The sequence below is a fragment of the Oryctolagus cuniculus genome, chromosome 15, assembly GCF_051225735.1.
Source record: "Oryctolagus cuniculus isolate XC-2025 breed Fujian yellow rabbit chromosome 15, ASM5122573v1, whole genome shotgun sequence".
NCBI lineage: Eukaryota > Metazoa > Chordata > Mammalia > Lagomorpha > Leporidae > Oryctolagus > Oryctolagus cuniculus.
In genome coordinates, this window is record NC_142881.1 from 27,632,471 (window position 1) to 27,653,792 (window position 21,322).

A 21,322-nucleotide genomic window follows, 5' to 3' on the forward strand; every position below is an offset into this window, starting at 1 on the left:
CAAGTACTTTTGCTTGCCTTTTTGAGGAATCAGCTTTCCATTGTGTTAATTTTTTAGCCTATTTCATTTATTTCTGCTGTCATCTTTATTATTTCTTATCTTCTACTAATTTTAGGTTGGTTTGCTCATTTTTATAGTTCCTTGCAATGTAAAAATTGCGTATTTTTTTTAGATTTTATTTTTTATTTATTTGAAAGTCAGAGTTACAGAGAGGTAGAGCCAGAGCACAAGAGAGAGGTCTTCCATCCGCTGGTTCACTCCCCCAAATGACCGCAAAGGCCAGGGCTGAGCTGATCCGAAGCCAGGAGCCAAGAGCTTCTTCCAGGTCTCACAGGCAGGTGCAGGGGCCCAAGGACTTGGGCCATCTTCTACTGCTTTCCCAGGCCATAGCAGAGAGCTGGATTGGAAGTGGAGCAACCGGGACTCAAACCAGCACACATATGGGATGCCGGCACTGCAGGTTATGGCTCTAACACGCTGCACCACAGTGCCGGGACCAAGAATTGGTTGTGTATTTGTTTATTTCTGCGTGTCTGGGATAGATACTGATTGCTACAAACATCCCTTTCAGTACTGCTTTTGCTGTATACCATAGGTTTTGGTATGTTGTGTTTCTTTTGTCATTTGTTTCAAGAAACTTCTTTGTTTTCTTCTTAATTTCCTTCTTGATCCACTAGTTGTTCAGAATTTCATTGTACAAAGTTTTTTTGTTTTTGCTGATTTCAGGTCTGATTGCTGTCAGAAAAAATACTTAAGATTACTTTAATTTTTAAACATTTTTAAGATTTATTTTGTGGCCTTCCATATAATTCACACTGAAGAATATTCTATATACTGTTGAGAAGAATGTGTATTATACAGATGGTGGATGCAATGTTTTGCAGATGTATATTAGGTCCAGTTGGTCTAGGGTGCAGTTTAACTCTTATTTCTTTGTTGAGTCTCTGTTGGGTAATCTGTCCATTGCTGAAAATGCAGTTGTAAAGCTCCTTATTATTACTGTACTGGAGTCTATCTTTCCCTTTTGGACTATTAATATTTGCTTTATGTAGATGAATGCTGTAGTACTGGGGGCATATTTATTTACTAGTGTTATTTCATCCCTTTATCATTACATAATGATCTTCCTTGTCTCTTTTTACTACAAGTATGGCCATTTCTGCCTTCTTTTAGATGCCATTTACACAGAATGTATCATTCCTTTCCTTTAGTTTCAGTCTGTGTGTCCTCAGGGTGAAAGCTGGTTCATTTCCCAAATGCCTGTAAAGGCTAGGCTTCGGCTTAGCTGAAGCCGGGAGCCAGGAACTCAATCCAGGTCTCCCATGTGCAACTCAGTTACTTCAGTCATCACTGCTATCTCCCTCAATCTGCATTAAAAGGAAGCTGGAGTCAGGAGACAGAACTGGGAATCAAACCCAGACACTCAGATTTGAGATGTGCGCATTTGACCAGCATTTTTTTTTTTAAGATTTATTTAGGGGGCCGGTGTTGTGGCATAGTGGGTTAACGCCCTGGCCTGAAGTGCCAGCACCCCATATGGGTGCCAGTTCTAGTCCCAGCTGCTCTTCTTCCCATCCAGCTCTCTACTATGGCCTGGAAAACCAGTGGAAGGTTGCCTAGGTCCTCGGGCCCCTGCACCCGCGTGGGAGACCCGGAAGAAGCTCCTGGCTCTTGGCTTTGGATCTGCCATTGTAGCCATCTGGGGAGTAAACCAGCAGATGGAAGACCTGTCTGTCTCTACCTTTCTCTGTAACTCTTTCAAATAGATAAAATAAATCTTTAGAAAATATATATAGCTAGAAAAAAATTATTTTTTAATTTTCTTTATTTATTTGGAAGGCAATTACAGAGAGATAGGGGGAAAGACGGAGAGCACCGTTTTGTGTCCCAGCTGCTCCTCTTCTGATCCAGCTCTCTGCTATGGCCTGGGAAAGCAGTGGAAGATGGCCCAAGTGCCTGAGTCCCTGCACCCACATGAGAGACCTGGAGGAAGCTCCTGGCTTCAGATCAGTTCAGCTCTGGCCACTGCCATCATTTGGGGAGTGAACCACCCTTTTTGGCTGTTGTCACAAAATTCTACCTTTATATATTGTGTGCCCCAAACATAAACTAATTCTTTTAAATGCATCAGTCTGTCAAATCATATAGAAAAAAGTAGAGTTACAAACCACTGTTACAATACTAGCTTGGTACATTACCTATGTAGGGGTAGGTGTTGTGGCACAGTAGGTCAAGCCATTGCTTGTGTTGCCCTGCTTCTGATATGGCTCCCTGCTAATGTGCCTAGGTGGCAGCAGATGACTCAAATACTTGAGTCCCTGCCACCCATGTAGGAATCCTAGATGGAGTTCTTGGCTCCTGGTTTTGAACTGGCCCAGCCTTGGTTTTGCAACCATTTGGGGAGTGAACTAGCAGACAGAAAAGCTCTCTCTCCTTACAACTCTGCTTTTCAATAATAAGTAAATCTTTTAAATCAGTCTTATATTTACCTTTAAAGAAGTATCTGAAAGGCAGAGAGACAGACAGATGTAGAGGAAATGAGCTCCCCTCCTCCGATTCACTCCCCAAACGCCTACCATGGCTGGGGTAAAAGCCAGGAATGAAGAGTGTAATCCAGGTCTTCTATGCGGGTGGCAGGAGCCCAACTATTTGAGCCAAAACTGCTGCCTCCCATGGTCTGTATTAGCAGGAAGCTGGAGTAAGCAGCTGGAGCCTGGAATTAAATGCAGGTACTCCAGTGTGGGACACAGGCATCTTTATTTTTAGTAATTTTTAATTACTTGAGTTTTCTTGAAAGTATAAAAAACAGATTGATAGAAATCCCATCCGCTTGTTCACTCCCTAAGTGTCAACAAGCCAGGGTTGGACCAGGTTGAAGCCAGGAATTGACAACTCCATTCAGGTTTCCCATGTGGGTGACAGAGACCCAGTGACTTCAGCCATCACCTGCTGCCTCCCAGGGTAAGCATGCAGGAATGCTAGAATGAGGAGCAGAGCCACGTCTCAAACCCAGGCACTCTAGCCACTGCACCGAACGTCTGCCTCCTCCCTACAGATTTCTGACATAGATCTCATATACTAGATTGGGTAGAATAGCCTGTTTACACCTGTTTATCTCAGCCTAATTGCTCTCCTTTTCATTCTCAGAAGCACTCCAACTTGGAAGGTAAATTACACTGTCACTCTATCCCTGAGTCCTACCACCATAGGGGCCAGCTGCCTCTGTCACATGCTCTCACAGCTCTGTACAACTTGTCTTCATTGCCCTGAAACACATATTTACATTCATTTGTGATGATCAATATTTTTATCCCTCACTAGCCTGAGTAAACTGTGACTGAGACTATATCCTCAATATCCCGGCACCCAGTAGGCACTCATATTTGAGGAATGGATCTATTTCTGACAGGTTACCTATTAATATACTCTCTACTCCCTATCCTCCCAATCCACTTCTTTAAAGCAACAACAAAAAAACCTATTTATATTTGAAAGGCAGAATGAGAGACAAGGAAACAGAGAAAGAGAGAAAATTTTCCATCTGCTAGTTTACTCTCCAAATTGCTGAAACGGCCAGGGCTGGGGCTGAAGTCAGGAACCTAGAACTCCATCCAGGTCTCCCACAGGGGCACGGGTTACAGGCACTTGGGCTATCGTCCGCTGCTTTCCTAGGTACACTAGCAGGAAGCTGGACTGCAAACATGGCAGCTGGGACCTGAACCAGTGCCGATACGGGATGTCAGCATTGCAGGCAGCAGCTTAACCTGCTGTGCCACAGCACCGCTCCCCAAGTCCACTTCTGAGATGGAAGCCTGGCCATTTCTTCTGATCAGTTCTGAGTTCCTGGAAGAGGGAAGTTCAAGGAGCTAGGGGAGAGCACTATAGCCTCAGCACTCAACTGAGGCAAACGCCTAGCTGCAGTCACCATGAGCAGTGGTACCTCTGTCTGGCTCCTGCAGGACCCCAGGGCCCTGTTGGGACCTTAGTGTAGGGTTGGGAGCTCCACAGTGAGCATCATGGTTTTTCTACCAGCCACATGGCCTGTGCTGGCCTTCAGGTGACTCATAGATAACCAGCCCAGATCATAGACCAAAAGGCCTCCCTGCTCAACCGCTCCAAAACTGAGGAATCTCAAACGAGTGCCATATCTTAATTCATCTCTGTAACCAAAGACTCACAGAAGGCTCTCCAGTCACTGAATGGAACTGGAGCATGAACTCAAGCTTCAACCCATCTAGTACAGCTACCAACATAGGCAAGAGCCCCACCTACTGGCTTCTTCAGTAAATGCATACACTTAAGTAAGGTCTGTAAGAAGCAGACAAGTTCTGCATTGGGCTATCCACTGACCCCCAACACACTAGGGTGGACAAAATAAAGCACTAACTCCTGCCGTAGACATAAAGGGCCATTGCCACTGAACCTGTCAGACTTAGCATTATTTTGCTCCCACCACCCAAATGCATTCACTTAATTCATCCAAGGCCCTCTTCTCCCACTGGAAAATATTTCCTCTTCCTTGCATGGGCACAGACCTTCTGCACAAAAGGATTTCATGATCTTTCCATACAACCAAGTACCACAGAGCATAAAAAATTAAGCTGCTGTGAGGCAGGTGTTGTAGTGCAGGTTTAGCTGCCATCTAGGACATCCTCACTCCATGAGTACTAGTTGGAATCCTAGTTCTGCTTCTGATCCAGCTTCCTGCTAATGCACCTGGGAAGGCAGTAGATGAGGCCCACGTGCCTGGGTCCACGCCATTCATGTGGGATACCTGGATGAAGTTCATGAAGTTCCTGATTTCACCTTGGCCCAGTCTTGGCTGTTGCGGGCACTTGGGGAATGAACTAGCAAATGTCTCTCTCTCTCTTTTTTTTTTTTTTTTTGACAGGCAGAGTGAACAGTGTGAGAGACAGAGAGAAAGGTCTTCCTTTGCCATTGGTTCACCCTCCAATGGCCGCCGCGGCCGGCGCACCGCGCTGATCCGAAGGCAGGAGCCAGGAGCCAGGTGCTTTTCCTGGTCTCCCATGGGGTGCAGGGCCCAAGCACCTGGGCCATCCTCCACTGCACTCCCTAGGCACAGCAGAGAGCTGGCCTGGAAGAAGGGCAACCGGGACAGAATCCGGCGCCCCGACCGGGACTAGAACCTGGTGTGCCGGCGCCGCTAGGCGGAGGATTAGCCTAGTGAGCCGCGGCGCCGGCCCCAAATGTCTATCTCACCCTGCCACTCTACCTTTCAAATAATCTTGGGGGGGGTGGGGGTGGGAAATAGCTCCCAGAAGTTACAAAACACAGTGGTCTATTTCATTTGTGCAAAGAAAAACAGCACATTGAAGTACAATAGGTCCTCTTTATCTATGGATATGGGTTAATCTAACCACGGGTTGAAAATAGGAGAAAAAAAATCCCACCTATACTAAACACACTTCTTTTCTCTGATCATCATTCCCCAAATATACCATAACTATTTATAAAGCACTTACACTATATTAGGTATTATAAGCCATTTAGAAACTAAAGTACAAGGCCGGCGCCGCAGCTCACTAGGCTAATCCTCCGCCTTGCGGCGCCGGCACACCGGGTTCTAGTCCCAGTTGGGGCGCCGGATTCTGTCCCGGTTGCCCCTCTTCCAGGCCAGCTCTCTGCTGTGGCACGGGAGTGCAGTGGAGGATGGCCCAGGTGCTTGGGCCCTGCACCCCATGGGAGACCAGGAAAAGCACTGGCTCCTGGCTCCTGCCATCGGATCAGCGCGGTGGCCACTGGAGGGTGAACCAACGGCAAAGGAAGACCTTTCTCTCTGTCTCTCTCTCTCACTGTCCACTCTGCCTGTCAAAAAAAATAAATAAATAAATAAATAAAAAAAATAAAAAAAAAGAAACTAAAGTACATAGGAAGAAGTATGTAGGTTATATGCAAATATTATGCCATTTTACTTAAGGAATTTGACTATTAGATTTTGGTATGTTTGAATGTCACAAAACCAATCCTTCACAGGTACCAATGACAACCATGCATAGAAACTCTGGAGGCTGGTGCCGCGGCTCACTTGGCTAATCCTCTACCTGCGGCGCCGGCACCCCAGGTTCTAGTCCCGGTTGGGGTGCCGGATTCCTTCCCAGTTGCTCCTCTTCCAGTCTAGCTCTCTGCTGTGGCCCAGGAAGGCAGTGGAGGATGGCCCAAGTGCTTGGCCCCTGGCACCCGCACAGGAGACCAGGAGGAAGCACCTGGCTCCTGGCTTCAGATTGGCGCAGTGCAGCAGGCGTAGTGGCCAATTTGGGGGTAAACCAATGGAAAGCAAGACTTTTCTGTCTCTCTAAATCTGCCTGTCGGGGAAAAAAAAAAAAAGAGCAGCAGCAGCTCTGGAAGGAGAAATAGGTTCCAGAAAATGAACTGAAATGAAAATTTAGTAAGCTTCATTGTTATATTACCAGATTTAACAATATAAGGGGCCAGTGCTGTGGTATAGTGGGTAAAGCTTCCGCCTGCTGTACCAGCATCCCATGTGGGTGCCAGTTTCAGTCCCAGCTACTCCACCTCCAATTTAGCTCTCTGCTATGGCCTGGGAAAGCAGTGGAAGATGTCCCAAGACCTTGGGCCCCTTCACCAGCATGGGAGACCCGGACACTCTTGTCTTCAGATTGGCGCAGCTCCAGCCATTGCAGCCATCTAAGGATTGAACCAGCAGATGGAAGACCCCTCTCTTCCTCTAAAATACATAAATCAATATTCTTAGGTAATGGTTTTCAAATTTGGTTGCTCTTAAGAATCACCTGGCGGGGCTCGTGCTGTGGCACGAGCAGGTTAGGCCACCACCTGCAGCACTGGCATTCCATATAGGTGCCAGTTTGAGTTCCAGCTGCTCCATTTCCAATCTAGCTCCCTGCTACTGCACCTGTGAAAGCAGTGGAAGCTGGCCCAGGTGTTTGGGCTCCTGAACCCAAGTGGGAAACCCTGAAGAAGCTCCTGCCTGGCTCCTGGCTTTGGATCAGCCCAATTCCGGCTGTTTCGGCCATTTGGAGTGAACCAGCAAATGGAAGAAATCTAACTCTGCCTTTTTTTTTTTTTTTTTAAGATTTATTTTTATTTATTTAAAAGACAGACTTAGAGAGAGAGACAGAGACAGAGAAAGGTCTTCCATCTGCTTGTTCACTCTCCAAATGGCCAACCATGCCCGGAGCTGAGCTGATCTGAAGCAAGGAGTCAGGAGCTTCTTCCAGTCTCCCACATGGGTGCAGGGGCCCAAGGACTTACACCGTCCTCCACTGCTTTCCCAGGCACATTTAGCAGGGAGCTGGACTGGAAGTGCAGCAACTGGGGTTCGAACCTGCAGCCATACAGAATGCCTGCGCTGCACGCCAGGGCTTTTAATACGCTGTGCCACAGCACTGGCCTGTGACTTTCAAAAAAATAAAAATATCACCTCACAACTTCAAAAAATTCTAGAACCTGGAATTCCCCAGAACACTAGCATGACTCAAGAGGCCTGGGGATGAGCTTCTGGTTATCACTGTGGTTTTTAAGATTGAGAGGCAGGGGCCGACGCCATGGCACACTAGGTTAATCCTCCACCTGCAGTGCTGGAACCCCATAGGGGCGCTGGTTCTAGTCCTGGTTGCTCCTCTTCCAGTCCAGCTCTCTACTGTGGCCTGGGAAGGAAGTGGAGGATGGCCCTAGTGCTTGGCCCCTGGCACCCACATGGGAGACCAGGAAGAAGCACCTGGCTCCTGACTTCAGAGCAGCCATTTTGGGGGTGAACCAATGGAAGGAAGACCTTTCTCTGTCTATAACTCTGTCAAATGAATAAATAAAAAAAAAAAAAAGATTGAGAGGCAGAGGGCTTTGCACCCACATGGGAAGCCAGGAGAAAACTGGCTCTGGCTTTGGATGGGGGGTGGGGGTGGGACGCTCCGGCCATTGCAGCCAATTGGGGAGTGAACCAGTAGATGTAGGACCTCTCTCTGACTCTCAAATAAATCTTTAATAAAAAAAAAAGACTGAAAGGCACACAGAGGTTCCTATTCCCTGTTCATTCCCCAAATGCCAACTGCTAGGGCTAGTATATGACAAAGCTGGGAGCCAATTACTCATACCATCACTGATGCCTGCCAAGGTCTATACTGGCAGGAAGCTGAAGTACTGAAGCAGCTGGAGCTGGGAATGGAACCCACCCACTCAGGTGGAATGCAGGCGTGATCATCGCTAGGCCAAATGCCCAACCCTCATTAGCATGTTTTATTTATTTTTTGACAGGCAGAGTGGACAGTGAGAGAAAGGTCTTCCTTTGCTGTTGGTTCACCCTCCAATGGCTGCTGCAGCCGGCGCACCGTGCTGATCTGAAGCCAGGAGCCAGGTGCTTCCTCCTGGTTTCCCATGTGGGTGCAGAGCCCAAGGACTTGGCTATCCTCCACTGCCTTCCGGGAACACAGCAGAGAGCTGGACAGGAAGAGGAACAACTGGGACAGAATCCAGTGCCCTGACCGGGACTAGAACCCAGTGTGCCAGCACCGCAGGCAGAGGATTAGCCTATTGAGCCATGGCCCTCATTAGTGTTTTTAAGTTCCCCAGATGACACTAATTTTTGTCGCTCCCCCTCTTCGTGGAGGAACGACACTAAGCCCTGCGCTGTTCTTTCGTCTGCTCGGCCCTCCCCGGGTTTGCTGCTGGTTCTTCCCGGGTTGGCTACTGTCCCTTCCACCTCCGTGGAAGGGCAGTTCCCCCTGGCCACATTCCCCACTTCCGCAGGGGAGCGGCACACCGCCGGCCGGCTCTCTCGGGGGCTGCACAGGTGTTCCCCTTAGATGTTCCTCGTGCATGCCATCTCTCTCCTCCTTTATAGTCCTCCTCCGCCAATCCCAACTCGGCTGCCCACACGCCGAGTACGCTGCTCTCCTCCAATCAGGAGCAAGTCCTACAGTTTATTGGCTGAACTGGAGGCAGCTGTGTAGAAGCTGTTTTCTTCTCTCCCAGCGCCATATTGTGGGAGAGCAGATGCACAGAATAAGTCTTAATTCCAGTAACTTAGTCTAGTCTGAGTTGCTCCCCACAATTTTCAGTTGGTACTATGAACCATTGATTTGGATTAGGAGGTGGCAAACTCTTTGTGAACGGTCATTTATTAAGTATTTTAGGCTTTGTGGACCATTCCTAAAACCTACTACATATCCTGTTTGGTTTTTTAAAAAGATTTATTTGAAAGTCAGAGTTACACAGAGGAGAGGAGAGGCAGAGGTCTTCCATCTGCTGGTTCACTCCCCAGTTGGCCACAATGGCAGGAGTTGCACCGATCCGAAGCCAGGAACCCAGGAGCTTCTTCCAGGTCTCCCACATGGGTGCAGGGGCCTAAGGATTCGGGCCATCTTCTACTGCTTTCCTAGGTCACAGGACCTAGGACCGAAAGTGGAGCAACCAGGCCTCGAGCTGGTGCCCATATGGGATGCTGGCACTACAGGCTGCTGCTTTACCTACTACGCCACAGTGCAGGCCCTGTATTCCCCCCCCCCCCCAAAGGGGACTTTTAGAAGGAAAATACCAGAGTATTCTACAGATAATACAAAACCAATCAGAAGATGGATTTGGCCCACAGGTTACCCTGCCAGTCCTCAATTTATAGACTAGATATAGCCTGGAAAAGGCACCATGATTCAAATGTGGCCAAAAAAAGTCAGGAAGCTACTGGTAAGAAATCCTAAGGTAAACTCACAGGTCCAGACTCCGGCCCTCTAGAGACCTAGTATCGAATTCTGGCTTGGGTAGGAGAAGGGAGGGGTTTAGACTTACAATAATAAAACTCCAAGACACATTATAAATCAGCCAGTTTATTATTTTGCAGTAGATGTAGAACTTTTACCATGCAGACTGAAATACCCATGTCAGGATGAACAGTGCATTTTCTTCTGAGAGGCGGCTACATAGAAAACCAGGTTGTTACCAGGTTATTTATTGAATGTGGAATCCAAACATGGAAGGCTAGTCTTAAGACCTGCACCTCTTTCACAAAAGCTTATCCCACCACAGGGACAGTCCAGCCTCTAGGAAGCTCCCTCCTCTTCTTGCTCTGACTGAACACTGTCAATGGCTACCTCCTACAGCCTTACCGTCAGCCAGCATGGCCTAGCACTTTGTTCACTGGGTTTTTTAAACCAGGGACTTAGGGGGCAAAACAATTGTTCCCATGAACCCACTGGGGTCATCCTGTTCGGATGCTCTCCGCAAGCGCAGTCCCGAAGTTTCAACAGGCTTTGTAAAGGTTCCTTCCACCTCCATTAGCACATACACAGGTTACCTATAAATTCACCTAAAGTAACCTACTTCCTACAGTGGATTGGGGTTTTTGATTATAGTTCTTTTTTTCATTTACTTGATTAGTGATTTCCAGTCATGTAGGAATTAATGAAACCAATATTGTGTGTCACATAGCTACCCAACAGAAATATAAATATCAATAAACGATATGTACGTTTAAGATTATTTTGTTCTCAATAATGTAAAAAAGAAAAGATGGCAGTTCTCAACTTTGTTCTCAGAACTGGTAGGGGTCAAGTCACCGAAAATTCAAAGTAGAAAGATTTGCTTTCAAATTTAAAACCAAAACATGTACTGTGTTGCCAACATTATATAATATAAAACCACACTCATAAAATAAAACTCAGATTAACTTATGTCATTCATACCAGAATAGAATTTTGCCTATTAACAAAAACAGTAAATTGTATCCTAAGATGTAGGTAGGTCCATGCTGGCTGAGAATTTCAGGCCCCGACCCAACAAATGAGGATGAACTACATAGTGCATGCTTAACAGGCATGTACACATGTTAATCATTCTTCAGTGCCTACAATGGGGCTTTGAGGGAAGGACGGATGAAATGTGAGCATACTCATAGGCAGAACTCTTCCCCAACTATAAAAATTCACACGTGACAATCTACTGTATCTTGGGTAATAGCTAAGATTTTATCTGTAGGAACCCACCTCTGAAAATCACAACAATAGTCATTAGGAAATGATTTAATATAAAATATACAAATTTCTCAGTGTGAGGACTTTCACAAAACAGGAAGAATGGGGGTGACAACTAAAACAGACTTTTAAAAAATAATGTTCCCCTTACCTCTTCCCTGCTACCCAACACTCAAAAAAATCTGTACAAAACTAGAACACAGAAAAAGACCACAGAAGATGTTATGTTGCAGTCCGAACTTCTGTCCTCACCAAGACCCTCCCCTAATTGAGCTGAGGGTCCCCAGGTCCACTGAAAGTGGGAGGTCTCTGATCATCACCCCTGCATCACCAAGGTCACTCGCTGTCAAACTTAACAGAGTTCACCTGGACCGAGATGGAGCCTCCTCGGTAGCTACCGCGCTTCTTCTTCGTCTTCTCGTGCCGGAAGGATTTGCCTTTGGTGAACTTTAGAACTTGATTGGCTCGTTCCCCCCAGTCCCCAGCTGCACCACGCTGGTGAAGCAGAGAAATACTTAACACACAGAAGGACAGCACCAGTGCCCCACCGTGCTCTTCTTTCTACTCTTTCATGGAAACTTAGTGTCTCCCACCAACCTGAATTGAAAGTTGCCCGTTCTTCTACTCCTCAACCCCCAAGAACAGCAAACATCCCTCACCTTGGCATCGAAGGAGTTGTCTGCCACTCGGGAATCCACTTCAATTTCTTCCTCCCGGACTCTTCGGAATGGGGATGATGCCCTTTTTTCTCCCTAATGAAGAATCAAGTTGGAAATTAAAGATGGGGTGGCCATCTAAAGCCCTCTGGAATAACACACCACGTGGTGCCAGGCCAGGCCAAGCTTTCAAGATGATCTCAATTTCTTTCTACTTTTAAAGGGCTGACTTTCTGAGAAGAAAATGAGATAACTCACCTTCTTCCTTTTAGGAAATGTGTTGGGGGTCTGCACCTTAATCTTCTTGGCTTGAGGAGTCCCTGCCTCACTGGCAGCCTCATTCTGCTTCCGCTTCTTTCCTGAACATACAAACAGAAAACCCCACAATCAGGAGACCAGTTTCCAGTTCCTTCTTCCATCCCACAGAGGATCTGCAAATAGAAGCCGCAGTGGGGTGGAGGGGGCCTCCTCTCCCTACAGTATCCTCCCAGTTATCCTCATCCTGGTTTTGAAGGACAAAACCCAGAGGGCAGGGTCTTCAGACACAGACCTGGCTTAGAAACTGCCACTGCCACTGCTGCCTTTTCTTCCTCTTCCTCTTCACTGTCCTTGCCTGCTTTCCCATTCTGGGCAGCAGTCAGGGCAGAGGTACCATTGGCCTTGGGAACTTGTGGTTTCGGAGTGCCCTTGCCCTTGTGCTTCTCTTCTTCCTCCTCACTGGAATCATCCGAGGAAGAACTGCTGCTGCTCTCGGCCTTCACTTGCTTTACGGAAGCAGGCTTGGAAGGTGCTACGCCCCCTGCTGCCTTCTGTGGCTTCTTCTTAACTGGGGCTTTGGATGTCTTCTCCTCCTCCTCCTCTTCACTGCTGGAGCTGTCGGAATCAGAACTGCCCTCCCCATCAGCCTGAGGAGGCTGTTTGGCAGGCACAGGTGGAACTGCTTTGGCAGTCACCTTGGACTTAGGGGTGGCTGCAGTCTTCTTTGCCTTTTCCTCCTCCTCACTAGAGCTGCTCTCCTCCTCACTGGAGCTGCTATCAGCCTTTCTGGTCAGAGGCTTCTGGCCACCACCTGCAGGCTGCTTGAGAGCGGCAGCTGGCTTAGCTGCAGGCTGCTTGGGAGTGGCAACTGGCTTACTCGAGGAATTCTTGGTGGCACCAGCTGGCTTGGCAGGAGCTTCATCCTCAGAGCTGTCGGAGTCTAGACAAACACGAAGGACAGAAGAATCAGCTCCCGAATCAATTGGAGGAACCCTGTAGCAGCTGCCCACAGATCACCCCGCTGCCCTGAGTGCCTCCCTAGCCATACCTGAGCTGTCTGAGGAGCTCTCCGCTGCCTTCTTTGCTGGTGCTGGCTTAGGGGTTGTTTTAGAGACAACTGCCTTAACTGGAGCTTTCTTCTCCTCCTCGGAACTTGAATCTAGGGAGAACCTGGGGCATTATGTTGGGTCCAGAATACCACTCCAACCAGGAGAGCAACAAAAAGAACACAGACACACAGAAAGCCTTAGCCCTGCCTCAGTTTAGCAAAAAACAGTAGAGGGACAGTGGATCTTCCCCCTCCCTATCCCTCATGGTCCTCCCTGCCACATGTGTGCGTGCACACACACTCCTAGCAGCACTCCTGACTCACCAGACTCATCACTGCTGTCTTCACTACTCTCCTCAGGCTGTTTCTTCTCTACAGCTTTCTTGGGAGGCTGGGTTCCTGGGGACTTCTTCGGTGCAGGAGCAGATGGTGGGGGTACTGAGCTGTAAGGACCTGTTTGAAAGGGACGACATGGTGATTTAAAAACATGTACCCAACTCATTTGACACACTGCCCTCTTCTGGATGCAGGGCCTGACTCATCTCAAGTACAAAGTACAAGGTGCAGGTCATGTCTTGCCACTTCCCAGTCTTTCTTGCTAGGACCCTCAGCTCGGGGATCATGTTACAAAGACACTCAACTCAAGCAGCTCCATGGAGAAGTCCGTGCAGTTATTGTAACTGGGTCCAGGACAATCGGGAGTTTCACTCCCCATGTTCACTAACCTGGTTTTTTCTTCACGGGTTTTTTCTGCTCCTCTTCCTCCTCACTGGAGGAATCCTCACTGCTGGAACTCTTCTGGGTAGGGGGAGCAGCTGCTTTGACTGGAGCCTTGGCCACAATTTGCTTTTTAGGTACAGCCTGTGTCCGAGAGAGAAAATCCATGACTTCAAAAAAATACTGATGAACCCTGCCAGGGAATGGAAAGACACACAGACCCTACATTCCCTGATACAAGTTCTAGCCCATACCTTCTTGGGAACGGCCACAGCCTGCTCCTCCTCGGAGTCGTCACTGCTGCTGCTGCTACTGCTGCTGCTGTCAGCTGCTTTGCCATTGGCCACTTTAAGTGCTGCTCGAGCTGGTGTCCCTAAAGGAAAAGGAAGTAAGCACTACTAAAACTTTCCTGTGATGGCTGTCTAGCCTAGCAATTAAGATCCTCAGTAAGATGCTGGCATCCCGTATTGGAGTGCATGGGTTCAAGTCCCAGCTCTCTCCCAATTCCAGTTTCCTGCTAATGCTCATCCTGGGAGGCAGCATTAAGTACATTAGAGACCTGGGTTCAGTTCTTGGCTACAGCCTGACCTACCTATTGCAGGCATACGGGGAGGGAATCAGTAGATAGGAACTGTCTGTTTCCCTTCTCTTTCAAATAAAAACTTACCCTCCTACTAATGGGAAACTTAGGAGTCCACCTTTACAGCAATCATAAAGGAGAATATCAGTTTATCATCTCTGGGGGCCGGGACTGTGGCATAGAAGGTTATACCTCCACCTGAAGCGCCGGCATCCCATATAGGTGCCTGACTGCTACACTTTTGATCCAGCTCCCTGCTAATGCACCTAAGAAAGCAGAAAATAGCCCAAATACTTGGGCCCTGCACCCCATGGGAGACCAGGAAAAGCACCTGGATCCTGGCTCCTGCCATCGGATCAGCGCGGTGCGCCGGCTGCAGCGGCGGCCATTGGAGGGTGAACCAACGGCAAAGGAAGACCTTTCTCTCTCTGTCTCTCTCACTGTCTACTCTGCCTGTCAAAAAAAAAAAAAAAAAAAAAAAAAAAATTCTCACAAAGCACAGGAATGAAATCATACTGATTAGTGTTACTTTGTTGAAAAAAGAAAAAAGCTTTTTATTAATAAAGTTTCATGCTTGGAAACTAATAGAGAAATAGTCTTTGTGGCAAGAAAAAGGATGTTTTTGAAAAAGGAGTATAAAACATAGTATAAAACATTAGTATAAAACAGTACCTGGTTTAGGTGGAGCTTTAGCCTGAGCCTTAGGTGCCACAGGTGTTGTCTTCGGCTGCTGCTGCTTTGGTGCCTCATCTTCTGAGCTTGAGTCAGAATCAGAATCTGAGCTCTTAGCCTTCTTAGGAGTAGCTCTGGCTGCCTTAGCTTGGGGCTTAACTACCTTCTGTGAGAAAACACACAGGAAGAAATCATCAAGAGCCACCACGTACCCAAAGAGCATCCTTAGCTCCGTTTATTTTATAGGGGTTTGATGGAATAGTAGAGATGAGGGAAGCTAAGCAGGACAGAAAATGGAAAGTACAAAAGACTCTCAATAAGAATCAAAGTAGCCACTTGATTGATACATTGGCCCCTACTCTGCCAAGAGCTTCCAACAATACACAGCCATTCCTGGAGCCCTAAACAGAATGCCAACTCAAACCTCTCAGGCAGAAAGGAGCCCAACTTCAACATCATACATCCTTTCTGGAACTCACATCTCCATCATCTCCCCTAAAAGCTGCCAGTTTGTTCCTCATATTTGCCTATTGCAAAAACCACCATGACCCCTCTGATCACAAGCTAGAAGACAAGATTTTAAGTTTCTTCCTTTCCAAATCCTTAAGCAATCCCCTTTGCTTCTCCAAGCTACAAACCTGGACAGGTTTTTTCTTTTTCTCTTCCTCTTCCTCCTCATCACTGGATTCTTCACTGCTGCTACTCTCTGATGCTTTGGCTGTAGCCTTTCCAGGATGCTGGGGCAGACTGGCCCGCTTGGCAGGTACAACTGAACAAAACAGGTCCCAGTTAACACCAGCCATGCAGTACAGGCAAGCTGCAAATTATTTTCCTTGAACCACCAAGCCCAACCCCTTGCCCTGCCTTACCAGCCTTTTTAGCGGGAGGCTCTTGAGCTTTTTCCTCTTCCTCACTGCTGTCCTCACTGCTGTCACTGGATGAAGTTTGCTTAGCCTTCTTAGTCACTGGTCCATTTGCCTGTAATTTCCTCTTTGGGGCCTTGGTTGACCTGCTGAAGTAGGATCAGCCTTACTTCAGGTGGATCCGGACCTTCTCAAACCAAGTAACACAGCCCAGCCCACCTGGGGACAGCAGCTGGGGGAGTGGGGCTGGGGTGGATGACAGCCAAGGTGGAACAGGGAAGGCTTACTTGAGCCAGAAGCTATAGATGTCCAAGAGAGAAGAGGCATTGGCATCCTGTTGTGTCTGCAGAAGAAAAAGAGGTGGGTAAGGAAATGCTTTCCTGTTCATCAGGAGAGTTAAGATCTTACATTACATTTATTAAATGTGACCTGTCATATATACTTTTCCTTCTTGCATAAATTAGGAGAAAAATATTATACTTGTGTATTTCAACTTTTTTTTATATCAAAAACTTGGGCTCTGCGCCAATACTACAGTGCAGGAGGCACCACTTATGAGCATGGGTTCAAGGCCTGGCTCTGCTCCATTTCTGATTCAGTGCCCTGCTAATTCATCTGGGAAGGCAGCAGAGGATGGCTTGAGTGCCTGGGCCACTGCCACACATGTGGAAGACCCAGATGAAATTCCAGGTTCCTGTGTCCATTTGGGGAATGAGCCAGCTAACGAAAAAATACCCCTCTCCCACTTTCAAATAAATATAAATAAATCCTTAAAAGGGGGGGGGGGGGACTAGCACTGTGTAGAGAGTAAAGCATCCCATATATCCCATATATTGAGTCCTGGCTGCTCCAATTCCAATCTAGCTCTCTGTTATGGCCTGGGAAACCAGTACAGGATGGCCCAAGTCCTTGGGCTCCTGCATCCACATGCGAAAACTGGAAGAAGCCCCAACATCCTAGGTTCGGATTGGCTCAGCTCAACTCTGGCCATTGCAGCCATTTGGGGAGTGAACCAGCAATGGAAGACTTCTCTCTCTGCCTCTCTATAACTCTTCCCAAAACGGGGTGTGTGTGTGTGTGTGTGTGTGTTATTTCTATAGTTTGTAGAACTACCTACTCCTCTGCCTGTCAATCATATTTATCAAAGTGTTTAGGAAATTTCATTCCCAATTCCCAAACCAGTGGAAATTTTTTGAGATAACCTCTACTTTTGGGAGCTCAGTTTTCAGGAGTCAACTGACTTCCTGAATTGTCTTTGGAGGACAGGTGAGGTATACACTTTTTTTTTTTTTTTTTTTTAATTTTTGGAGAAGCAGAAAAAAAGACCTTCTATTCATTGGTTCGCTCCTCAAATATCTACAATATCCAGGACTGGGCCAAGCAGCAGCCAGGAGTTGAGAACTCAATCCAGGTTTCCTGCATGGGTGGCAGGGACCCAGTTAATTACTTAAGCCATCATAGCTGCCTCACCAGGTCTGCATTAGCAGGAAGATGGAATCAGGACCACAGCCAGAAATCGAATTCAGACACTGTATGGGTCACAGTCATTCTAGCTGCTATCTTAACTGCTAGGCTAAATACCCATCCCCATATACTACTGTTTTGTGTGTTTTTCGCAAAATAGTGTTAACCGTTTTTCTTGGGAAATGCTCCTATTGCAAGGATCTGATTTATTTTGATAAGCAAGTTTACCAAAAATTTTGAACTTAGTTGTAAATGACTGATCTTAGTACATGTGCTGCCAAAGCAAGCACAAATGACTGATTTTTTTTTTTTTTTTAAGATTTATTTTATTTATTTGAAAGACAGAGTTACATAGAGAGGTAGAGCCACAGAGAGGTCTTCCATTCCGCTGGCTCATTTTCCAAATGACTGCAACAGCCAGAGCTGAGCTGATCCAAAGCCAGGAGCCAGAAACTTCTTTCGGGTCTCCCACACAGGTGCAGGGGCCCAAGGACTTTGGCCATCTTCTGCTTTCCCATGCCATAGCAGAGAGCTGGTTTGGAAGAGAAGTAGCCAGGACTAGCTCTGGCGCCCATATGGGATGCTGGAACCTCAGGTGCCAGCCCCCAGGCAACATTTTAAAAATCAGTCATTTTGGGGCCAGCACTGTGGAATAGTGGGTAAAACTGCTGCCTGCAGTGCCACCATCCCATAGGGTACAGGTTAAGTCTCAGCTGCTCCACTTCCAATCCAGCTCTCTGCTTTGGCCTGAGAAAGCAGAAGACGGCCCAAGTCCTTGGGCCCCCACACCTGCCTGGGAGACCCGGAAGATGCTCCTGGTTCCTAATCGGCACAGCTCTGGTCGTTGTGGTCAACTGGGGAGTGAACCAGCAGATGGAAGACCTCTCTCTCTGTGTAACTCTGACTTTCAAATAAATAAACAAATCACTAAAAAAAAATTTTATTTTACCCTGAAATAAGGGCACAAACACTAATACAAGTGGGAGTTTGCTTCAATGTGAATTATTAGAAACAAGCCTCCAAGAGAACACTGGTGGACACTGTATACTGCAAAGAATGGTACTCAACCATTAATTACTCTGATACAGATGAACTGATTAAGAAAAAAAAAAGAGTGACAGTACATAGAAGAGTACAGGCTCAGAGTCAGCTGAGTATAGGAATAAAGTGTGTGATCTTGGGCAAATTAACCCAAAATTTTTCTTTCTATAAAATGGAGATAATACTACACATCTCAGAGAGGATAACAGATAAGGTATATATGGGGCCGGCACTGTGGCGTAGCAGGTAAAGCCACCACCTGCAGTGCCGGTATCCCATATAGGTGCTGCTTCAAGTCCCGGCTGCTCTACTTCCGATCCAGCTCTCTGCTATGGCCTGGAAAAGCGATGGAAGATGGCCTCAGTCCCTGGGCTCCTGCACCCATGTGGGAGACCCGGAGGAAGCTCCTGGCTTCAGACTGATGCAGCTCAGGCCGTTGCAGCCATTTGAGGAATGAACCAGTAGATGGAAGACCTTTCTCTTTCTCTCTCTCTGCCTCTCTGTAACTGTACCATTCAAATTAATATATAAATCTTAAAAAAAAAGTGATAAGGCAATAAGAACTTAGCATTTAGCAACAGCATCCAGCCCTTCGTTAACTCTGCACAAAGATGAGCTTTTGTCATATAAAACCCAGGAATATTAACTGTCCATTGTGGAAACACTCCTGGCAGTCTCCTTATCAGTCAACTCAAAGCAGTTCCAGTAAGCAAGTAGTTAGATCCCTCGGAGGGCTGTTCCAGTCTTAATAAATTCTTCCTATCACTGATCTGATCGCCTCCTGTTGCAATCCACTCTGACTGCTACAAAGAACTAGTTATCTTCTTGGTTCTATCATCTGCCTAGGACTACCACTCCATCTCTTTCCGGGTGTTTTCTGATGCATGTGTCAGCTTTTCTTTGAGATGTAGATTTTATAAATCTTTCTCATTCCAGACCACCTTGCTCTTACAGGTGTTTGGAGCATACTAAATTGCCCTAAGTATGAATAACAACTTTTACTCATCCATGCACCAGACTGAGATTGCCACTTTGCATATTTTATCGTACTGATATTCATAAAGATCCCACGAGGTGAACAATAACTTCCTGCAGAAATAAGGACAGGGAGGTTAATTAAACTGCCCAGGTCACACACCTTGGAAGTGGCAAGGCCTGGTCCCAAACATAACTTAGTTTGAGTCCACTAGCCAAAGTTCCTGGCCTGCTCCTATGTCTCCTTGGTAGGGCTGTTTGCTATTCAATCCTATACTCAAATCATTACAACCAAAAACGGAATCCTACCTCTCTTTAGCAACGAAAATCCCAGGCTTTGTTCCTAAAGCAATTTCATTTATCTGTGAGGCCAGGGAAATTCGACCGAAACTATGGTCAAATCACACACTGCCTCAGCCAAGGAGCACCCCCTCCCAAAAGCGCCGCCAATGCTCTCAATGGGATACGGCGTTCGCTCCTCGCCGCACTCTGCGAGCCACGTGACCTCGACCACGCGGGTCCCACGCCGCTGCCTCTCCACCGCGAGGAAGCAACAAGACAGTGTTACCTACTCAGACCTCGCAAAAGGGACTCCGGGGCCATGGGCTTTCTCCAGCCACTGCCGACTGATCGGAACAAAGACCTCGCTAATGCTGGGCTGGTGGACCCCACACACCTGCTCGTCAGGAAACCTAAGCATGCCAGGGCCTGGACCCTGTGCCCATCCCGCCCCGGCCCGCGTCCGAAGCCCGAGACTCACAGCGCCTGTCGCTTTGGCGAACTTATTGGCCACCTCCGAGAGCTGGTTATCGCGCAGAAAGCCGAGCACGAGGGGATACAGGTCGCTGGGAACCACGCGGCGCAAGCCGGCGTCCGCCATCCTCCCGGCAGTACGCGTCACTACCGTTGGCGACGCACCTCGACCTAGGAACCCGAAAGGCGCAGGGGGCGGGCGCGTGACGTCACTTCGCCGCGCGGGCGCAGAGCGGAAGGGGTGGGACTCCACAGGGCAGTCCTGACCCCACCCCGCAAGCGGGGTCAAGGCGAAAACCCTATGCTCCTTCCGGTCCAACGCAAATCGCCATCTTGGTAAGGGTGGAGTCCACCGGCCGCCGCTTTTGTGAAGGCGGAGCTCTGACGTCAGGGTCACGCCCTCGGCGTGGCGGGAAAACTCGGGACTTCCCGCGCCTTGTCTTTGGGCGGGAGGCATCCTTTCCGAGTGTGGGTTTCCCGCGCCTCAGCTGGGACGTGGACCACATTAGTGACTGGACCCGTGGGCCCTCGGCTCTTTAGACAGGGTCACAGAGTTCCCAGCTGCCCCCGTTCCCGATGCCCGTGGTTCCATTCTTCATTTTCACCGCAGCCGACACATAGTGAGGGTCCTGGTAATACCACCCCAGCCTTTCAATTCCCCTCTCCACTGCAGAGCCTCCCTCAAGTTACCAGTTGTTTGGGGGAAGGGGCTGGACGTGTTTTGATTCCCAGAACTGCTCCTCCCTCAAGTCATGATTTTTTTTTTTTTTTTTAATGTGCTGACTGTGGGTTCATCATACATTGCTCTGATGGTTTTGAGGACTGTTCCTTTTTTTTTAACCTGAGGGGCCGGCGCCATGCAGTAGCGGGTAAAGCCAATGCCTGCACTGCCAGCATCCGATATGGGCACCGGTGCAAGTCCCAGCTGCTCCACTTCCAGTCCAGCTCCCTGCTAGTGTGCCTGGGAAAGCAGTAGAGGATGGCCCAAGTCCTTGGACTCCTGCATCCACGTGGGAGACCCAGAAGAAGCTCCTGGCTCCTGGGTTCAAATCGACCCAGCTCTGGCTGTTGTGGCCATTTGGGGAGTGAACCAGCAGATGTTCACTCTTCTCTGCCTCTCTGTAACTCTGCCTTTAAAATGAATCTTTTTAAAAAATTTTATTTGAGAGGCAGAGTTTGAGAGGGAGACGAGAGAGAAAGCTCTTCCATCCCCTGGTTCACTCCCCAAATGGCCACAATGGCCAGAGCTGGGCCATCCAAAGCCAGGAGCCAGGAGCTTATTCAGGTCTCCAATGTGGGTAGAGGCCCGAGCACTTGGGCCATCTTCCACTGCCTTC

General features: G+C 47.9%; 1 protein-coding gene across 2 annotated transcripts; it reads right to left on the reverse strand.

Annotated features, from left to right (window-relative positions):
- Positions 1-9,799: 9,799 nt before the first annotated feature.
- NOLC1 (nucleolar and coiled-body phosphoprotein 1) lies at positions 9,800-20,331 on the reverse strand. 2 transcript variants are annotated; one of them, XM_008270398.4, is made up of 13 exons: positions 19,993-20,331; positions 16,040-16,095; positions 15,759-15,901; positions 15,528-15,658; positions 14,890-15,055; positions 13,892-14,010; positions 13,646-13,781; positions 13,245-13,373; positions 12,921-13,031; positions 12,165-12,812; positions 11,873-11,973; positions 11,618-11,710; positions 9,800-11,453 (listed from the first exon to the last, which is right to left on the reverse strand). In XM_008270398.4, the coding sequence occupies exons 1-13, from the start codon at positions 20,110-20,112 to the stop codon at positions 11,295-11,297; spliced, it is 2,112 nt and encodes a 703-aa protein (XP_008268620.1). In that variant the 5' UTR covers positions 20,113-20,331; the 3' UTR covers positions 9,800-11,294. The 2 variants fall into 2 exon arrangements, with proteins under 2 accessions (XP_008268620.1, XP_008268621.1); XM_008270399.5 differs by having other exon boundaries at positions 15,759-15,898; positions 19,993-20,304.
- Between the last annotated feature and the right edge of the window lie 991 nt (positions 20,332-21,322).